This window comes from Sorex araneus, chromosome 1, assembly GCF_027595985.1.
Source record: "Sorex araneus isolate mSorAra2 chromosome 1, mSorAra2.pri, whole genome shotgun sequence".
Lineage (NCBI taxonomy): Eukaryota > Metazoa > Chordata > Mammalia > Eulipotyphla > Soricidae > Sorex > Sorex araneus.
The window spans coordinates 333,650,951-333,664,712 of record NC_073302.1 but is presented as its reverse complement, the minus strand read 5'-3'; the positions used below and the strand labels follow the sequence as shown (position 1 = coordinate 333,664,712).

At 44.1% G+C, this 13,762-nt stretch overlaps 1 protein-coding gene across 2 annotated transcripts in view; it reads left to right on the top strand.

Moving 5' to 3' along the window:
- Nucleotides 1-13,762, top strand: part of FNTA (farnesyltransferase, CAAX box, alpha) — a 44,912-nt gene that overhangs the window by 4,372 nt on the left and 26,778 nt on the right. For both annotated transcript variants that reach the window (XM_055123827.1, XM_004606831.2), the window contains exon 3: nucleotides 10,015-10,129. In XM_055123827.1, the coding sequence (XP_054979802.1) occupies nucleotides 10,015-10,129 (115 nt within the window). The remainder of the gene's footprint in view (nucleotides 1-10,014; nucleotides 10,130-13,762) is intronic.

Genomic DNA, 13,762 nt, shown 5'->3' with positions numbered 1-13,762 from the left:
CTGCCAGTGTGGCTTAAAAACAAAATAAGTATTTGGAAAGGAAGTAGAATGGAATAGATGTACCTTGTCAAATATGAAAATGGCAGGAGCAATAGCACAGTGGGTAGGGCGTTTGCCTTGCATGTGGCAGACCCGGGTTCAATTATTCCATCCCTCTCGGAGAGCCCAGCAAGCTACCGAGAGTATCTTGCCCGCACGGCAGAGCCTGGCAAGCTACCCGTGGCATATTCAATACACCAAAAATAGTAACAAGTCTCACAATGGAGACGTTACTGGTGCCCGCTTGAGTAAATCGATGAGCAATGGGATGACAGTGACAGTGACTGATAAAATTATGTAGAGCTGATATAAAAATAAATTAGTGAATACGGGCCCGGAGCAATAGTATAGCGGGAAGGACATTTGCCTTGCAAGCAGCCGACCTGGGTTCAATCCCTGGCATCCCATATGGTCCCCTGAGCACCACCAGGAGTAACTCCTGAGTGTAGAGCCAGGAGTAACCCCTGAGCGTCACTGGGCGTGACCCAAAAAAAAAGCAAAAAAAAAAATTTTTTTTTTTAATTTAGTGAATAGCTAAATATTGGTCATGAAATATGTGATAAGAGACATTTGATATTTATGTGAAAAAAAGATATATTAATCAAGTGGTTTTTTAATAAGTTGGCTATGTGTTTGGATATAAGAAAATATATATCTTTTTCACATATTACATGGAAAGAAATTACAGTTAAAGTTCTGAGAGGTGGTTTTAAGACACTTTTAAAGACACAGAATTGAGACACTTTCGCATCCAGCTGCAACAATGGTTTAAATGCATATGGTCCCCTGAGCAATGGGTCAGTTGATTAAGGAAAAAATAAAAAGATAAGAATCATAACTGCATAAAGGGGCTGGAGCCATAGTATAGCAGTTAGGGCATTTGCCTTACGTGCAGCCAACCCCGGTTGGATCCCTGGCATCCTATACCTATGTTCCCTCAACCATCACCAGGAATAATTCCTGAGTGCAAAGCCAGGAGCAACCCCTGAGCATCTCTGGATATAACCCAAAAAGCCAAAGAGATTTAAAAAAAAAAAAAACTGCATAAAATGTAAAACTTCCACATTGAAAGATAGTATGTGTGAAGATACTATATGAGAATTCACTCAAAGAAATATCTGTAAAGACATGGTTACTTCATGAGTTAGTGAAAAACATCTTCACACCCATCAAGTATCTAAAATAAGATGTTAGAGAAGCATACAATCTGCTTTTCTCTTCATGTTAAAGATAATTTATTATATTATTTTTTTCTGGGTTAAAAAGAGAAAAAGGCAGGGGGGCGGAGAGGTGGTAATCTGGGTAAGGAGCTTGCCTTGCGCGTTCCTGGCATAGGTTTGTTCCCTACCATGGCATATGGTCCGCTGATCCCCAACAGAAGTTAACCTAGAGCACAGCCAGGTATAGCCCCAAAACCAAAAAAAAAAAGACCCAGGAAGGGAAATAAAAGAAACATTTTAGCCTGCTCAGCAGTAGAGCGCTTGCTCTGGGTAGGCGTGTTCAGGAAGTCATACGGGGCACGAGGAACTGAATCTGCGATCAGCCTGATACATGATAGTTGCTCTAACCACTGCACTCTCTCTCCCTGGCCCCAGCATTGCAAATTCTTACATCCATCATGATTAGAATCTACAACAGCAAGAATAGAGAAGTATGACCTATTAATGAAAGGTTGATAGATAATTCAGAAATTAAAATTTGTACTATAGACGATGGAATAGGGAAATAGTGATATGGGAAAAAATGCACACTATTAAAATGGGATTGTTATTCAGAACTTTATAATGAAGGCCCAGAGTGAGTAGTAAGAGGTTAGGGCACATGTCTAGTTTCTGGTTTGGTTCCCCTGTTCCCCTGAGAGTGCCATGAGTGCTCTCGGCAAACTCTTGACATTGCAGGGACTTGGGGCCTCACTAGTGTAGGTGGCCACGGGTATCTCAGAGGGGCCCGGTGCCTCCCAAGCTCTGCTTTGGAGACCCACTGCCCAGCACCTTCATAAGGAATTCCTGGGAAAAGCTAAGGGAACAAGAATGGATAGTTCAAGGAAGAGAAAATTCCATTGACTGTTCAGTTACTAAATAAGATCCATTATTCTGAATGAAAAATTGATTTAAATGTACAGACTGTTTCATGGCCATGAATCAGGACATAAAGTCCTTTTTTTTCTAATTTAATAATTTAATTTTTATAAAATAGTGCACAATATTTGATTACATTTAATATGCAAACACCAATCCCATCACCCTTACACTTTACACCTCCCACCAGCATAATTTGGATGTTTCCATCCCAAACCCCAGCCCTTGCCCCAAGCAGAACCGAAATCATCTATTATCTATTGTTATGAATAAACTGCTGAAAATGCTCCAAAAAACTTTTCTTAGAGGAAAGTGTGAAGATTGTTGTATTTCACTCAGGGGCCATTAAACCCTTCTATATGAGATTACTAATACGTTAAGGATTGAGCCTTGTGTGCTTATATATATTATATATTTTTTACAGATATATATCTATATATAAGCCTGGCAAGCTCCCCAGCGTGTATTTGATATGCTAAAAACAGTAACAACAATTCTCACGTGGAGATGTTACTGTGCCTGCTTGAGCAAATCAATGAATAATGGGATGACACTGACAGTGACAGTATAATCTCTATTATATGTATTATATATCTTTAAAAATACATAATATATAAGCACACAATGCTCTCTAAGCTTGGTTGCATTCTACTTTAAACCCCATCAAATGTGGTGCACTTCTCTTGGAGTATGAGTGGCGTGAGGTATGGGATAGGTTTACTCGTGAGTGAGGGCTCGGCCCAAGCATGTGTAGAGCAGCCGTGAATATGGCTGTGGTTGAGTTCTGGAGGGTTTTGGATGCCAGGGCTGAGTCCTTTGTTGCTGGGAGGGGTCTCACCCGCCCCTCTCCAGGACACCCTGAATGAAACAGCCTGGCATGGCATCTGGCAGCATGGCTATGGCATGTGTCATTTTATGCTTTCTTTCAAGAGAGGACAAAGAGTCTAGAACATAAAGTCCTTATGTTTGTGGAACATATAGCCACATGTATTGCAGAAGGTAGGTTTTGTATTTGCCCAGTTACATTTTTGTGAGGGAAATGAGTATAGCTTTGGTATCCACCCAGGAATGTCAGATGGAAAGATAAAGGGGGTGGGGGTCTTGCTATAACATATTTGTTGGCTGAGAGCTGCCTCCCAAGCAGAGGAACAAAGAGAGGGAACCCACGGATTGACGGCCAAAATGACCCGTTTATTTCAGAGCTGAATAGCATACTCACAGAGGGGGTCCAAGATATAGAACTGCACGTAGGTATGATTGATTATTTACAGAGGTAAAGATTTCAGAGGCAGTTCTCGTGGGATTAATTTAAGGAGACACTGTCTGAGACTATTCTGAGAAATTGGCTCAGGGCAACGAGCATTTATATTGCCTTTCTGTTTCCCTTGCTGCTAGTACATATTAAACAGCTTACTTCTTACTAATATTTGCCAGTATTTGGATAAACACAGTGAGAAATAGATTCTTTTTTTTTTTTTTTTTTTTTTTTTTTTTTTTTTTGCTTTTTGGGTCATACCTGGCTGGCTCTGCACAGGGGTTACTCCTGGCTCTGCACTCAGGAATTATCCCTGGCGGTGCTCAGGGGACCATATGGGATGCTGGGAATTGAACCTGAGTCGGTCGCGTGCAAGGCAAATGCCCTACCCGCTGTGCTATCGCTCCAGCCCCAAGAGAAATAGATTCTTAAACAGCTCTCTGGGCTCCAGGGGCTAAGATTAAAAACCAGACTAAGTAAATCCCAGACTAAGTCCTAAAACCAGTTTAGCTTTTCCTACCCCATGGAGTTCTGTCTTTTCAATCATTATGGCTTGTATCAGGACTGTGCTTTATGATTTCCAGGCTGTCGCATTCCAAAGTCAGCTTTACTGGTTGCCCTGGGCCCATCCAGAAACCCCTCGGGGGGACACAGCTTTGTGGGGTGTTTGGAACCGAGTGTTCAGACCCAGACTGAAGCCTGAGTCAACTAATTATGAAGGAAGCCAGGAGTAGATCTATTTCAGACTCAGTCAATTCCCAGATATTAGGGGCATAGAATTAATGGCCTTTCTGTGTTTAAGCAAAGAACATTGCTCTGTAGTAAACAATGAAAAGGTTATAGAGGAAATAGAAAATCCAGAGTCACCAGAAGGTTTTACTCTATAGGTAACGAAGCCTGATAGGGAATTTAGTAGCTACAGAAGGAAAGGTAGAGCACAGAGGAAAGGTTAAAGAAAACTCGGATTGGGGTGCTTGTAAGAGGACTGTTAAGTTTCTAAGGGAGGAGAAAAAGGGTCAGTTCGCTGATGAAGCCTAGAACAGGGTTAATATCCAACACATTTTTCTTCCTTTCGTTCGTTCATGTCTAGAGCTGCATGTCCCTTGGCACTGCATGCCACACTGGTAGTACTGCGCTACACTTATGGTACTGCGCTAGGTGCCATACAGATTGGTTGTAGTGCTCCTCAGTGCTCATCCCTGGGAGGCGCAAACTTGGTCATGCTTGCACACATTGGGTTGCAGTGTGTCAGAAAGATGGCACAAAGGATCCGAGATGTCAGTGACCTTGGGTCACACTTGGCTCCTCCACTGGTCCAGGAATTGCTCTTGCTTCCTCCTGCTTTAGAGATTGGCACCTATCAACTGAGCCTCCCCTGGGGCCCTGCTGGGCCATCTTGGGAAGAGACACTTACCTGGTAACACTGGAAAGTGCACTTGCTCGCTCTCTCCCTCCCTCTCCCACTCTCTCTCCCTCTCTCTCTCCCTCTCTCCCACTCTCCCTCCCTCTCCCACTCTCTCTCCCTTTCTCCCACTCTCCCTTTCTCCCCTCTCTCTTCTCCCCTTTCCCTTTCTCCCTCCCTCCCTCCCTTTCTCTCTCCCTCCCTTTCTCTCTCACCCTCCTTCTCTCAATAGCTCCTTCTCTCCCTTCCTCCTATCCCTCTCTCTCTCCCTCCCTCTCCCCCTCCTTCTCACCCTCTTCTCTCCCTCCCACTCTCCCTTTCTCTCTCCCCCTCTCTCTTTCTCCTTTTCTCCCTCTCCCTCTCTCCCTCCCTCTCCCTCCTTTTCTCCCTCTCCCTCTCTCCCTCTCTCTCCCTCCCTCCTCTCCCTTTCACGCTCTCTCTCTCTCTCTCTCTCTCACACACACACACACACACACACATATAAAGACACACAACTTTGAAGGGCTGCTTCTGTGCTCAAGTATAGATTCTGTCTGATACACAGCATTAGAAGACATGTATGACGAGATGAAGAGCACAGACTGCAAGTCAGAATCTAAGCACCACTTTCCTCTCTCTAGAACCTGGGGTAAGGGGCTGGAGCGATAGCACAGTGAGTAGGGAGTTTGCCTTGTACCTGGCCTACCCGGGTTCAATTCCCAGAATCCCATATGGTCCCCCGAGCACTGCCAGAAGTAATTCCTGAGTACAAAACCAGGAGTAACCCCTGTTCATTGCTGGGTTTGACCCAAAAAACAAAACAACAACAACAAAAAAAGTAGAACCTGGGATAAGCTGTTAATTGGTTTTTCTCTTTCCTCCCATGTTTAATAGTAATAACTACTGTACTGAGTGAATTTTATGCAAATAAAATTGTAGAACAGTATTTGATCATGCCAGCCAGCACTGTACATACTACTCACAACATTTTTTGGACGCAGTGTTGGAAATCACCTAAATATCTACTTATGTTTTGGAATTGGTGTAATATGTCATTGAATTCAGTGATATATTCATGAGATTCTAGATCTGTTATAGTGTTGGCATATCTGAGAAATGTTAAGTAAAAAGCATATAATCACACGAAATCCCGTTAATCACCGATTTCTCAGGTGGGCTCAGTAACATCTCATTTCCTCCTTTCCCTGAGATCTTAGAAGTCCATCTCGACTCAGACTCAGCCCTCCTAACGATGTTGCACTGGGGGCTCTTCAGGGTCAGGGGAATGAGACCCAGCTTGTTACTGGATTTAGCATATGAATACACCATGGGGAGCTTGCAAGGCTGTCCCATGGGGGCAGGAAACTCAGAAGATTGCCAGTTTCTCCCAGAGGGAGAAATAGGCTAAAGATATGGCTTCTGAGAGCTTGCTTTTAAGTTTCTCTCTGGATATTGGCCACTGATGGGATTACACACCCCTGGGTTCCTCTGCCGGTACCTTCATGCATGAGGCCTGTCCGAACGTGTGGAGAGGGGCCTCCAGCATGGCTGTAGCTAGGTTCCCGTGGTCTTCAGCCGCCGGGAGCTCTGCTCAGGGTGGGGAGGGAAGCTGGAGCCCATCCCCTCCAAGGGGCCCCGGGGAAGACAGCCAGGCGTGCGGGCAAGAGACTCTCTGAAAAAAAAAAAGCATATAATACAGTTTAGAATTTTGACTATCATAGTGTACTAAGTTTGTAATTATATTTTCTCTCCACAGTGTTCAGAAGTTATAATTTGGGGGGAGATGTAGTTTTGGGGAACCTGCCTGACCATCCAACGGGAGTAATGGTCAAGGTACAGTCAAGGGGCAGTATGCAGTGCCAGGACTTGAACTGGGTCAGCAGCGTCTGATGCTAGTGTCCTAACCCCTGTATCTGAATTGTCATTTTTTGGTTTCAGTAGGGGCCACACCTGACACTACTCAGGGGCTATTCCTGGATTTGTTCTCAGGACAGTCTCCAAATGGTGCCAGGGATTCTGACCAGGCACACAGGCTGCAAGGCATGCTCCATAATCCCAGAATCTTTAACCCCTGAATTTATCATTTTTAATGAAAAGACAATACATAAAACTGTAGAAAAACTCATGAATATCAAATTTTATTTATAATTCCAATTTCATTTAGTATTTTATCTTTTTGGTATTTTTCTGCTGGTAGAACATGATTGGGGGAGAGGGATTGAGCCATATCTGCAGTATGTGCTATTGAAAGAAATTCATCTATGTATCTGTAGACTGGCACAAAAGTGGCACAATGCCATTGAGTGGATAACATACCAATTTCATTTAAAATAGTGACAAAACTGTATTTATATGCTTAGAGAAATATAGGGAAAGACATCAAAATGGCTAACGACCCTTGAGGTAGATGCAGTGTGTCAGGCAGTAGCACTGGAGTAAGGGCAGCTTCGTGGGCTCTCACGGTATTCATTACGGTGGTCTTCAACCACTGACACCCTGGCTGTTGCTAGATCACAGGTGTGGAAAGGTTGAAAATCAGGGCCAGAGTGACAGTACAGCAGGAGGATGCTTGCCTTACACGCAGCCAGCCCAGATTCTGTCCCAGCCACAGATGGTCCCCCAAGTCCTCCACTCATGAGTAATCGCTGGGTGCCACCAGGTGTGGGCCCCGACAGTTGAGTGAAAGCTGGCTCAGAGGGCTGTGGGATATACTTCGTTGTTGCTGGCGCCAGTTCTGCTAAGTCCCTGGAGTGACATGCCTAAGCAGTAAGCTGGGTGCCCTGGGTGTTAATTGGGAGACCCTTTCCAAAGCGGAGGTCACAGTTTTTGAGAGGAGAGGCTTCTTTTCATTTGTATTTTTTGTTTTGTTGTGTTTTGTTTTGGGTCCACATCCAGCAATGCTCAGGGCTTACTCTTGGCTCTGGCCGTGCTCCGGAGACCTGTGGGATGCCAGGGATCCAGCATGGGTCAGCCGTGGGCAAGGCTAGCAGCTTACCCTCTGCTCAACGAGTCCCTTCTGGTAGTGATTGGGGACCTTATGGTACTTTGAATTGAACCTTTAACCCCTATGTTTCGAGCCCTCACATGTTTAAGTGATAATGTCCTTATTATAGAAAACATTATGCAAATGTTCAAAGACTTGAGAGAGCCACTATGAGCACTGTTACATTATTTTTTGTTATACTAGAACAACTGTTCTATTTTGTTCGCATAAATTCACTCAGTACATTAGTTATTACTGTTATACATGGGAGGAAAGAGAAAAACCAATTAACAGCTTATCCCAGGTTCTAGAGAGAGTAAAATGGTGCTTAGACACTGACTTGGGCTAGAGCCTTGCACCCTTTGCCAGTGTGTCTTGACATGAGTTGGTGTTATGCTGTGTGTGTGCGTGCGCGCACATTTCGAGACTTGTGGAGCCACACCCAGCGAGCAAGGCTGGACCAGGCCACTCCCTGATATGCTTGGGCTGGATTGAAGTCTCCCTGGATTTCATATAGGTAGATACGTGTAAGTAACATAATGAGTCCTTGGGTCAATGAAGGTTCAGGTCTTCATTTTCTCACTCAGAAGCAGTGTGATTCTTTAATTCATCTTGGTTTGGAATTTATAGTGATCCTAAAATTGATTTTTCCTAGGCCTTTATACATATTTTATATAACTTTCTGTATGCAGACCATTGTTTATAGAAGTTTGTAAATAATGTGATGAATCACGTTACTGAGTATGAGTGAGCATTTGTGTGCAATGTGTTTGTGCAAGTGCATGTGCTTAGCCTGTCCATCTCACTTTTAATAAATGTTCCCAGTGATTTTTCTATGAGGCTTCTGCTAATGGATACTACCTCTAATAAAGCATGAATAGAAAGTGTAGGATGCCTGGAACATGGCATATATTGTGCTCACATCTGTCTAGACTTAGGAGGATAGGGCCTGGAGAGATACTGTAGTGGTAGGATATGTTACCTGGCCTCCACATAGTCTCTCAAGGACTGCCAGGAGTGTTTCCTGAGTGCAGAGACAGGAGTACCCCTGAATATCCTCCTGTATGACCCAAAGACAAATGAAAGGATTGATAGAATTAGAACAGACTTGCATATACATAGAATTTCAATGACATGGTTTTTAGTTTGTTTGTTTGTTTGTTTCCTTTCTGGCTTTTTGGGTCACCTGGTGATGCTCAGGGGTGACTCCTGGCTCTGCACTCAGGAATTACTCCTAGCATTGCTCAGGGGACCATATGGGAAGCTAGGGATTGAACCCGGGTCAGCCGCATGCAAGGCAAGTGCCCTACCTGCTGTACTATCACTCTGGCCCCACCCGTATTTTCTTACACATGTATATGTTTTAATGGGTGCTTTTGGAGGTGAAGGAGTGGAAGTTTAGTTTAATGGAACAGAAATTGAGCGTGGAACTTTTTTTGTTGTTGGGGATCACTCTTGGCTCAGTGCCCTGAGGTGCTAGGGTCTCCCCCAGAGCTCCTGCATGCAGAGTGGACTCTGGCCCTTGTGTCACCCCACCCCAGTGAGCCTTTTCAGAGTGGAGATTTTCTACATTTGTGTAGATTATTCTTTGTTTGAAATCTGACCAGGGGATGGAGAGAGTTCAGTGGGCTGGAGCATGTACTTTACAACCCAGTGGTCCAGGTTCAGTCCCCAGCACTGCATGGTTTCCCCACACCACTCGGAGTGGCCTCGAGCACTGATCTGCGAGTAATCCTTGAATACTACCAGCCGTGGCCCAAAAACTGGTGCAAAACATTTATGATAGAAATAAAATTTGAGAAAAAGAACTGAGAAAATAAGTTTGAATGTGTATGCTTAATTTTGCTATATAATGTAGCATATATGAAAGAGTCACTGGACAAGTAAGCTCTTTCGTATATGACAGGCCCTATGGTGACTGTCCAGATGGTTCACTTGGTGATTTGACTTTCTTTGAGCTTCTACTCCTGGTGAAGCTCGGCCTGCTAGTTTTCAGGTGCCCATGCCCCATGGTCCTGGGGCCCACTCGGACTATACCCGCAGTGCTGGGCATTGAACCCTGAGCCGGGTATGTGCCAGAGAAGCATTCCAGCCATTTGAGCCGTGCACTCAGGAATCACTCCTGACGGTGCTTGGGGGCCCACATGGGATGCTGGAAATCGAACCCAGGTCAGCTGTGTGCAAGGCAAATGTCCTACCCACTGTGCTCTCGCTCCAGTCCCTATAGTTCTTATTTTAAACAAAACTAGTTCTAATGCAGTTGTGTGCTCTCTTCCAGTTAGAGATGTTTATGATTATTTCCGGGCTGTTCTGCAGCGTGATGAAAGAAGTGAACGTGCTTTTAAACTAACCAGAGATGCTATTGAATTGAACGCAGCCAATTACACGGTGTGGTAAGTAATATAAATCATTAATATTCCCTGTTGAAGCTTGCTGCTGGTTTATTTCTTCGATGATAAATAAAATCACTGTGCTGGAGTGATAGCACAGTGGGTAGGGCGTTTACCTTGCACACGGTCGACTCGGGTTCGATTCCCAGCATCCCATATGGTCCCCTGAGTATCACCAGGGGTAATTCCTGAGTGCAGAGCCAGGAGTAACCCCATGCATCACTGGGTGTGACCAAAAAAAGCATAAATAAATAAATAGATAAATAAATAAATAAATAAATAAATGAAATCACTGTATCTGATAAATAAAATACAGGGGGGAAAGTTATTCCCTCTGTTGAAATGTTGTATTTTAGTTTGTATCTCTCATTTTCCTTACTGAGTAACCTTGTTATCAGAATTATTATTTACTTACAGACTTTAAAGTGAAAAATAGTAATCTTTGCCAGGTGTTCTCTAGCAGAGCCCCCTTCTCCAAACGCAGTAGCTCTAGTTGCTTTCGTTGAGTTAACCTCAATATTCTAAATAATAGGCTTAATTTTTATAGTTTATCTCTCATCTTGGACTGGAGCGATAGCACAGTGGTAAGGCATTCGCCTGTCACGCGGCCGACCTGTGTTGATTCCTCCGCCCCTCTCGGAGAGCCCAGCAACCTACCGAGAGTATCGCACCTGCACGGCAGAGTCTGGCAAGCTACCCGTGGCGTATTCAATATGCCAAAAACAGTAACAATAAGTCTCTCAATGAGAGACATTACTGGTGCCCGCTCGAGCAAATCAATGAGCAACAGGATGACAGTGACAGTGACAGTCACTGAAGCCAAATCTCTCATCTTAGACGTACTCTTTCTGCAAAAGAGTATTTCCATCATAGTTTCTAGTTAAATCAGTAGTCAGTTGATCCATGATTTCAGTATAAATACATTTTCTTTTACACTGTTGATTTTGCTGTGTGCCACCAGTGGCTCACACTTGAATCTGATCTAATTACACAGGTTGTAGCATTTATATCAATGTGGTGATAGTATTCTTTGATGAGTATTTGCCTCGTTGACACTAGAGATAGTGCAGGGCATTAAGGTCTTGCTTTTCCTGTGGCTCGCCTGATCTGGACTTGACCCCTTGCACCACATATGGCTCCCTGAGTGCTGCCAGGCAGACCCAGACGTTCGCCTCCCGGGTTCTGTATGCTTCAGGAAATGCATCATGACTGTGCACCTAACAGGTGAATTCTTCATCTTGTTTCAGCTACCTTCACCGTTCTGGGCATTACACATCTAATTTTAAATGCTTCCTTGTACATTTTCTTGTTTCTCTTTCTGAGTTTATTCTTGTAGAGACCTTGAGTAGAAGAAATGTAAAATCTTGTGAGAAAAATAATTTTTGAGATTTTATACATGTAAAAGTATTTAATTCTGTTCAGCTTTATCAACAGAATCTTGATTGAAAATAACTTTCTTTTTTTTTTTTTCTTTTTGGGTCACACCCAGCGATGCTCAGGGATTACTCCTGGCTTTGCACTCAGGAATTACTCCTGGCGGTGCTTGGGGGACCATATGGGATGCCAGGGATCGAACCCGGGTTGGCCGCGTGCAAGGCAAACGCCTTACCTGCTGTGCTATCGCTCTGGCCCCTGAAAATAACTTTCTTTCAGAATTTATGAACCTTGGAGGCTGGAGCAATAGCAGAGCAGGTAGGGCATTTGCCTTGCACGTGGCCAACCTAGGTTCGATTCCCAGCATCCCATATGGTCCCCGAGCACCGCCAGGAGTAAATCCTGAGTGCAGAGCCAGGAGAAACCCCTGTGCATTGCCAGCTGTGATGCAAAAAGCAAACAAACAAACAAAAACCCAGAATTTATAAACCTTTTTCTGTTTCTTTTTGCCTTTAATTGAGAAGACCCATAATTCGAATTAAACCTTTACTTTGAGGGCTGGAGTGATAGTACAGCAGGTAGGCCGTTTGCCTTGCACTCTGTCAACCTGGAATTAATCCCCGGCATCCCGTATAGTCCCCAAAGCAGCATCAGGAGTAATTTCTGAGTGCAGAGCCAGGAGTAACCCCTAAGCTGATCTCTGGGTGTGTCCCAAAAATCCCAAAAGAAAACCAACAAAGACTTTTCTTTTGACTTGGGGTTTTAAAAATTTTTTTCTTTTTTAAAAATAAAATATTATCTCCCTCTGTTCTCTCTTTTTGGAATACTCGAGGGCCAGGGATTGGACTCAGACCCCCCCACAGGCTGATCCTGTGCTCCGCCACTGGCTCCCTCTCCGGGCCCTCTTCCTCAGTAAACAGCTTCCTGGTGCTGAGCTCATAGATGTGTTATATTTTCATTTTTCTACTTGTTTTTTGGTTGCTTTCATACAAATTTTCTCAAATTATTTGGCAGTCCTTAATTCTTTGTATTTATGTTACGAGCAGGATAAAACCTGATTAGAAACACTTTTTTTTTTTTTTTTTTTTTGCTTTTGGGTCACACCTGGTGATGCTCAGGGCTGACTCTTGGCTGGCTCTGCACTCAGGAATCACTTGCGGTGCTCGGGGGACCATATGGGATGCTGGGAATTGAACCCAGGTCGGCTGCGTGCAACGCCCTACCCACTGTACTATTGCTCCAGCCCTGATTAGAAACACTTCTGCAGAACTTCTCTGATAGAGGATTCCATTGGGATGTGAGCTGTTTGTGTGGATTCTTCACATCAGTATTTCTAGGTCTTCTTTCTTACATAGTTTATTTCTCCAAAGAGTTATCTGATTATTTCCCTGAAAAATATACACTTACCTGCTACATAGTTCTGGGGACCAAGGAGAGAAATGCTGAGGAATGGAGTTCTCTCACAGTCTGTTCTTCAGTGTTTGAAATTCTTTGATTTTGTTCTTTACTCTGCTTTCCACTGTAGATGGTATTCCTTTATTCCAAAGAATAAAGCCAATTGTCTCTTCCTGAGTCAGGAGACGTGACGTCTCTGCTGAGGGTGGGGGGAGAGTCCTTGTTCCTCAGGTCGTCTTCTAGTTTTTATATTGTTTTCAGCCCCATCCTTGCCTCACAGTTTGGGGATGTCTCTTAGTTGCTGAACCTTCCTCTCTGTGGGTAGTTTGATTTTAAGCACTTTGCTGTTTATTTTTAACTTCTTACTCTCTCCCCTCCTTCTCTTCCTTCCCTGTTTGTGATGATCAGGGTACACCCTTGGCTGTGGTGCTCACCCATTTGTAGATACTCACCAGAGGTTGTGCACCATAGCCGCAGGTCTTGTATACGGACTTCAGGCGCCTATAGATGTGACACTGGAGGGCACACACAGATGGTGGGGGCGAGGGGCCAAGCTGGCTGTGCCGCCTCTCCTCAGAGGACCACCCAGGGTCACACTGATGGCTTTATGAGTTAATATGTGTGTGTCAGCTTACATTCCCATTTATGGACCATTGCCCTGCTACTGTTGGGCCTTATGAACTTACACGTTTTTTAAAAAATGTTTAACTTCATATTTTTTTTAGTATTTTTTTCTCCCAGTTTTGAGGTAACATGATTAGAAATGCTCCTGATTATAGCTTCATGCACGCATTGTTCCAGCCAGCACCCCCTCCCCTCCCCACCCCATGGTGCCTGCTTCCCTCACCAGCTCAGGCTGTGCCCTTT